Source organism: Apaloderma vittatum, unplaced genomic scaffold (assembly GCF_000703405.1).
Source record: "Apaloderma vittatum isolate BGI_N311 unplaced genomic scaffold, ASM70340v1 scaffold2858, whole genome shotgun sequence".
NCBI classification, from domain to species: domain Eukaryota; kingdom Metazoa; phylum Chordata; class Aves; order Trogoniformes; family Trogonidae; genus Apaloderma; species Apaloderma vittatum.
In genome coordinates, this window is record NW_009731067.1 from 28041 (window position 1) to 36028 (window position 7988).

The window sequence follows — 7988 nt, forward strand, 5'->3', positions numbered from 1 at the left end:
CACAGGGCAGATCCAGCTGCAGCCTCAGCGGGGCCAGGAAGGGCTGGCAGCTGTGTCACCACACGCCTGGGTCAGATGGCAGGGGGGTGAGTGCTCCGGCACGCCTGCCCAGGATATTCCAGGCAGGAATACGGACATGGACTATTGCACGTGCTGGATATGCTGAACTCGTGGCTGCCACCAACAGGCCACGCAGCAGGCTCCAAACACTCTTCTAGACATGTGAATCGCAAATATTGTGTTACTTGTAATGCCGAGGGTAAAGTCTTCTCACCCTGCCCAACAATCCTGCCCAAGGACCTCTCCAGCGTCAGAACGAGAGCATGCAGGGTGAGCAGAGTGGATGGGAACTGGGTTCTTGGAGAATGTGAAGTTTAACCTATAATTCAGTGATGTCTTTTCTTTTTTAAAAGAATATTTTGGAATGTCAGAGTTGCTCTTGCGGGCTAACAAAACAATAAATTTACAAAAATTTTGAAGAGAATCCTACACAAGACTATTTCTGGTTTAATCATCACTGATGGTCTGAGTAGAAAGCAGTCACAGCGCTCATTCACCATGTCCAAAGTGAGTTTTCCATTCCAAAGAAAACTGAATGAAGTGCTTGCTGCAGGTTGCAGTTTCCAGTCTGTAATCAGTCATTAACAGTGATTACATTGAAGAATGAGGGCAGAGGGACAAGGTGTTTTGCTTTTTCATTTTATCATTGAGACCACACTTTACAGACACAAGGATGGAAATAAATCCACACGCTTCACTTACTTCTGCCTTTGGAAGCAATGAAATTATTTTGACAGTCTGAACTTGTTTGCCTTGAACATGTACCTGGACACAACAGGGTGAACAAAAATCAATATTGGGTTTCTACTCCCGCTGGTTTTTCTCCTTGAACTATTCATAGCAGTGTCAGAACACAGTCACAGAGTGTCAGAACAAACTGTTTGGCACCCACCAGTCACATACAGAGCAAGACCATTAGTCTCTATGACAACCTGATCAGAATAAACTTGCAAAGAAGTCAATTCCACAATAAAAATGAAATCCCTCAAACCATGGCACCTGCAAGGAATTGGCAGGGAAAGGAAAAGGGAAGGAAGAATAAGGAAAGCTCCTTCTGACAGGCAGAGATTAATGAAACCAACCAACAAGCAAACAAACCCAAAAGCAAACCTGAAAAATCTTCCGGCCAAAAGGGCTTCCATTTCCAAGATTTCTTAAAACCAAGCACTAATCTATTTTTTAAATCTGCCGGAAATTTATAGGAATGTCTTCCGAGAACTGCTTTTACACAGGACTAAACCCCGCTTGAGCAGCCTGTGGATGGTGCTTGGATCCTGCTTCTTGATGATGGGGTAAACGCAGCACAGAGAGAAGGGCTGGTTTCAGCTTTTCCTGCTGCCACACGCTCTTCTGACCTACCAAATCATAAGGTATTCCAGCGTCCAACTCCCACAAAACCTTCTTGTATGCATTACCCAGAGAACGTCTGTTTTCTACCACACTGCAGGTGAGTGGCTGGCACAGAGAATCCACGCACAGTATCCAACAGTGTAGATGGACTTTTACCTTTATAAAAGAGTACCACGATCTTCTGAAAGGCTTTCATGAAGTGGATGTTGTCATAACAGTACTCCTGCACCTTCTGGAGAAGAATCAACTCTGACTGGCCTTGAGTGCTGAACACAGCAAGCAGAGGGGCATATTGCTGAAAGGAAGAGTGGGTAAGAAACAAAATGCATGGGGTAAGAAACAAAATGCACGTAGGTACACTGAAAATAAAAATCAATATTTTTTTTTTTAATGTTTGTAACAAATTTCATCCCTGAAAATCTGTTTCATTGAAAACTTAGATTTACTTGCCAGCTGCATTTACTTAAACATATCCAATGCACAAACAGAAATATCCACGAGCTTCTGTAAGATGTGCTGCATGCTGTAAGCTAAAATTCAGTACCACTGACAGATAGCAAATTTTGTAAAATCAATTACAAAGACCTCATATCTTGGAGTACTGCTGTTCGTACATTTCACAAGGTAGAAATGCTGCTGATACAGGAATAACGTTTTATTGATGTTCATATTGTAAGACATCCAAGGATTAAGTGTATAAAAATACAAATCTCTAGTTTCAAAGGGATGGAATTGAATTAAATTATTCCAGGTTAACTGTGATCAAGCATCAATATTTTTTCTCATTATCACCATCAGAGTATCATGACAAACTTTGCTTTAGTAAACAGCAACATTTTCAAAGCACAGTGTTAACTGTTAATGTTATTCTGACAAGACAGTAGCAGTACATTTTGGTGTGTTTTCCCAGAGCATATTAATATAGCAAAAGATAAACAAAAACTTTCATGTTACATGATTTTTTTTCCTCTTATTTCAGATATCAAAGTTGTGGATGCCCCCTCCCTGCAAGTGTCCAAGGCCAGGCTTTGAGCAACCTGGTCTAGTGGGAGGTGTCCCTGCACCTGCCAGGGGCGTTGGCACTAGATGATCACTGAGGTCGTTTCCAATCCAAACCACTTCATGATTCTATATTAAAATTAAAAATTACATTAAAGGGCCATATTTCCTGTTTACTCTTTCCTTAGCAGTGGATACATACCTAGAAAGATGCCTGTCTTACACAGGCAAGGTGCCTGATCTCATTTAGCGGGGTTACATACACAGCTGATGGCTTGGGTCAGAGAGATGCAGAGGACTAAGCATTCACTCAACAAGATCTGTGCAAAGGCAGCTACGCTTTGCTTTTCCCGGTGCTCAAATATTTCTAAAATGTGTTTGTTGATTTGCACTGCAGAACTAGACAATAAATCTCAATGGATACTCTGTTAGAGCTCAAAGAGATATAATCAATTTTTACATCAAAAGAACAAGAAAAACAATGTCTCTCCTCCCTCTGGAAACTAAGTCAGTCTTCCTACTGCTATTTGGGTCACTTGAGAAGACTTCAAGGCATTCAATCTTACCATCAAAGACTACACAAGATCCCAAGCGACTACATTTCTAGGATGACTGATTGGGAAACCAAACTCAGATGAAAGCACAGCAGTAGCAGGAGCTAAACCAACACAGGAACTCCAAGTATAGAGAGGTATCCAACACAGAAAGGAACTCAGATCAAGCTTAAAAACCATTCTGCCATAAAGTACAGATTGCTTCTGTCCTAGGGCAAATGTTTGCAGCCCTGGCTATGAGGGAGCATTCTCTTGCTTATGGTTTACCAGCTTAAAAGGACTAATTCTACTGAAAAGCCTGACTGTCTCTGTTCTCAGCTCAAGCATTTTGCACCACACAATTCCTTCAGATTTAGCTGAGGAACATCAACCACAGCAATGACTCCAATGCCTCTGCACTGTTCTTAGTTTTTGGGGGTTATTTTCCACTCCAAGGCCATAAGAGTTTTTGTAATGTCGTGGAAATGACATACTGCAAACTGTCACCACTTAGCAAACCACAGCTATGCATTCAGTTCTCTCATCCACAAGAACAGCACCTGGATCAGAGGGTACTCACACTGCACGTGCTCTCAAGCCAGCTCCTTCCTTATTAGTGGACAAGTCGCTGAGTATCCAGTTCCCACAGGCAACATCGGCAAAAACCCTTGCACAGATCCCGAGCTCAGCTCTAACCAGCCAGCAAAGCCAGCAGAGGTGCCACTTTGCCCTGCTCCCAAAACTTCTTTGCTTCTGGCAAAGACATTGCCAAGGCAGTTTCTGCAGGCTTGCTAGTCAGGTCTGAGCAGAGCTGAGGCTCAGCATTTGCTCAGCACTGCTCCCAAGGCAAGGAGCCTCTCAGGATGCGGCATGCTGAGAAAGCACAACGCAGAGGCCTCAGGCTGTGACACCTGCATCTGCCCCGGCTCTCTGCGCTGTGTGTCTCAGGGCATTCAATAATCTGAGCTACTTCACTTTTGGATTCATTTTACTAAAGGAGAAGAGAAGGTACACAATGCTTGGCGGGCTCAGTGTCAGCCCTCAAAGCTCTGAATTTGGATTTTGACAGGTAAAAACCTGACAGCTTCATTCACTGCAGCCCTTCCCCTCTTTGGTCATCTACACACCTTTAGATGCTTGAGGGCTTGCTCTGCAACCAGCTCTTCTTTCTTGTTCCATTCCACAGCGTTCATGACACAGGTCCATAAGAGACCGATCACCGCTGGCTCCGGCAGCTCATTTCTTTTCATTTCTTCTTTGACATAAAGCACTACCTGGAGCAGGAAATAAACTGCTGTCTTAGGCAACATTTCCAGTCAGTCAGAAACAATGCTGACTTCATTTACAAATAACACCACAGTACAGAAGTAATAGGAAACAAAATTAGAACAGGAATAATAAAAAAGAAGCATTTAGCAGGTTTTTATTTAGCTATGTTACTGTTACTTGAATACAAGTGTTGTTCCTCCTCTCCAACCTGCTGCTAAATGAAATACATTCTCACCGAGTAAAAGTGAAAAAAAATAAACAAAAATCAACCCCCATAGTCAGCTGCACTTGCAAATCCAGAGGATGTTTTGTTCCTTTAGTCTTAAGCACCAAGTGAACCAATGAATAAATTAAAAAAAAATGAAAACCAGAGGAAATATGAGGTGCTCATATCTCTTCCTCTGTACTTACTGCTAAAGTCTTTGACTATTATTATATAAACAGAAGTTGTAAAAAAAAATTCTTTACCTCTTTAATTGGGCATTCCTGAGAGAGACGTTCTTGTAGCTCTTTTTGAAGTTCTTTACGAGTCCCCAGTGACTGCTGAACTCTAAGGAAATCTGAGAGCTCTTTTAGACCTGCTTCAGTAAAATACTTGGCAAAATGGTCCACATTCTGCCGGTTGGCTGGAAAGAGTTCCTAAAAAGACAGGAATGCTCTCTGTTAAATAAATAAATAACAAACTAGGATGCTTGACAGAATGGAAGGAACGTTTTTTAAGAATCAACAGCGGGAATCACTTGGCATGGCACTTAAAGTCAATGCTTGTATCAACACTGGAAGTTTTGACAGCATGGAAGGAACATTTTTTAAGAATCAACAGTGGGAATCACTTGGCACGGCAGTTAAAGTCAATGCTTGTATCAACACTGGAAGTCGACACCTCACCCATACTGCTGTGTTTCATTGCTGTGCTTCAGAAGGTAAAAAATGATGGCCAGTTAAGCAAAAAACCTAACGCCCATTCCACTCAGGAACAGCTGTGAGCTTAGCACGTTGCTCAGAACAGTCCTCAGAGAACCTGTACCCTTTCCAGCTGCCAAGAATCTTGGCGAAAAAGTACAAAGGAATAGATGGTAAAGCCATTATATGTGAGGTACATCTAGCACGTCCTCCCAGTACGTCCACTTCTTGAGAAAAACATGCTTAGTAATAAGTAAATGGCTCAGGCACCCTGGCCTGATGTTGCTACTCTTCTAAGCAATGATTACCACCAATGTATCATTTAACAAAAGTCACAAAATCCACTATATACTGTTAACAGTAACTCCTGTCAGCACTTCTAATTCAAAGACACTGTCAACCTACACTTTATGAAAGTTCAGCTACATAGAAAAGTTAAAAGTATTCTCAAAAATTGCTAGGGCAAACGCCCCATCGTGGCAAGGACTCAATAGCGTTTGCTTGCCATCCAGTTCCTGCTGTTTAACAATGACTTGTGGGATGGACAAGCACTACAAAGAAGCGAGAGACCCTCAATCTGCTTACTTACTGAAAATGAGATTAAGAAGAAACCTTCATGAAGCCACCTGTGCTAGGCAACATCATCTGAGACTTCATAGCTGTTCAATACAGCAGCATAGTAAGAGCCAACAGCTGTAAGTTTAAGTCAGTCAAGTTTGAAATAGAAATAAGATGCAGTTTGCTTTTTTCCCCCTTCTCTAATAAACAGCGTAATTGGCCCGTTTTCTGGCTTTATGGCAAATTATTTATGACTTGGACTCTTAAAATCAAATACAAATTGAAGAGACGAAGGGGTGTGGGAGGCTGCTCCATTTTTGAAAGATTCTTGCTTAATCATAAATTATTGAGGTAGAAACAGGAAACATTGCTGAAACTCTCCAGGTAGCGCTGCATGGGATGCATTTCATTGGATTATCATAGCAGCGATCTTTTTGAGGATTAAGAAAACCCCACTATTGATCTTCAGGAAGGCACTGGGAGGGAAAGGCACATGACACTGCTGCACATTCATAAATAATCTAAATACCTCAGGCCATTGCTACAAACCCAGAACACAGGTTTTCCAGTCCAAAGGCCAAAGAGCCTTCGCATCTTGCTTCTACTAGGCATCACATCATTTATCCCATCCAGTTGGCTGTAGCTGCAGGAAATTAGCTATATTTGCTAAACTATTTGAACATTGTCATTTGTATTTTAGTCACAAGCCCTTATCCTTTATTTACAAAAGTAAAACTTATTTCAAAAAAATAAAAGGCCTCACACACAGTTACTGGCGGTATGTGTTTCCTTAGCAGTGGTCAGAAAAAACCCATTTAATTAATTCCCAAGCTCCATATACGCAGTCTTTCAGGAGGCACTTAACTACAGGAAAAAGAGACGGAATGTAAAAACGTGGTATTTAATATTCCTGAACCCGTATCAATGCTACAGTCATAACAATATTACTGTGATTCAAAATATTTTAAAAATGCCAAGAAAGAATGAGGGAGAGGCACAGCAAGCTACCATCTTCATTGTATTTTCTTTTCCTTCCCAAGGAGATGTAACGATTATTGAAAATATACTGTACTTACTAGCAATCTCTTATCAAGGTTGGCTTTTCTTAAAGCAGAGGTAACAGAATTGGCATCTTTCTCTGCCATCCATGCTTTAAAAAGCTTTACAGCAAAAGAGGCTGCAATCCCTGAGAAAAAACACAAAACACACTTCAGCAATTTTCAACATGAATTAGAGATGGTTATAAGAATATGGAATGAAAATACATTTATGACGACAGGATCAAACACAACTGAAATGTTCTTTTTTTTTTCTTTAATGCAGTATTAATTTTCTTTTATGACAACAGGACCAAACACAACTGAAATGTTCTTTTTTTTCTTTAATGCAGTATTAATTTTCTGCGGTATGCTGGGTTGTTTGAAAATCTTTTCATTCTGTACTGTCCATCTCCAATTTTCAAAGATTTTCTTTGCAATTATTTTTCCTACCTCTTCAATTTACAGATCAAGTCCAATAAGAAAAAAGGAGGGAAAAAAAAAAGTGTTTAATCAGTTAGGAAACGAAGGCATGATAATAAAGGACAGTCAGGAATAACAACTGAAAAATTGTATTTTCAAAAGGCTTTTTAAGAAGTCCTGGAATAGGGTTAAATAACTTTGCAACTTCAAGGTACCTCATGGTACCCTGTCCTCCTAGGAGGCATTTAGTAGCTTGTACAACCCGGCACAAATACTATTTTAAGTGGAAAAATTCCTTCCCCAAGGCACAACTTAGTATTTTGTGCATTAAATCAAAAAAACTCTACCCCTGCTAGCCGCAGCTTTCCCAAGGAAGCTGAGAAACCATTAATCTCCCACCTCCTATTTATTAGAGCAGCACCACCACAGCTCTGCTCTGGCCTCATGACCGCGAGAGCAAGCACAGGGAGTCGAAAGAAGCCCAAAGGTCTCAGCGGTGGCGACTCAGCTCCTCCTTGAGGCAGGTGCCCTGCAGGCCGGTCATGCTCCTCCGTACCACCCTCCTATCAACGCTGCCAGTGCTACTGAGGCCAGACAAAATTATCACATGGGTACAGAGTGTGCTACGGCCGATCACTAGAATCTTCTATTTCACCTCCAAATAGTCCTGAAGTTCGGAGAGCTAGATGGGACCTACTACTTTGGGCTCGGTTTACATCTCGGACACCAGGTTCCAAGTGAAACCAGCATGGTGCAGGGACAAGTGTTGTGGGCTGACTGGCCAAGACTGACAAGCAAAGCCTGGTCAACCAAAGGGGGCCTCGGCGTAACGTCCACCTGCCATTTCTGAATCTGT

At 41.6% G+C, this 7988-nt stretch overlaps 1 protein-coding gene across 2 annotated transcripts in view; it reads right to left on the bottom strand.

Moving 5' to 3' along the window:
* The window catches only part of BZW2 (basic leucine zipper and W2 domains 2), a 34084-nt gene that overhangs the window by 7395 nt on the left and 18701 nt on the right, over positions 1-7988 (bottom strand). The window contains exons 6-9 of one of the 2 annotated variants that reach the window (XM_009875032.1): positions 6749-6858; positions 4680-4850; positions 4070-4216; positions 1567-1705 (exon numbers count right to left, since the gene is read on the bottom strand). In XM_009875032.1, the coding sequence (XP_009873334.1) occupies positions 1567-1705; positions 4070-4216; positions 4680-4850; positions 6749-6858 (567 nt within the window). The remainder of the gene's footprint in view (positions 1-1566; positions 1706-4069; positions 4217-4679; positions 4851-6748; positions 6859-7988) is intronic. The other variant, XM_009875033.1, reaches the window with a different exon arrangement.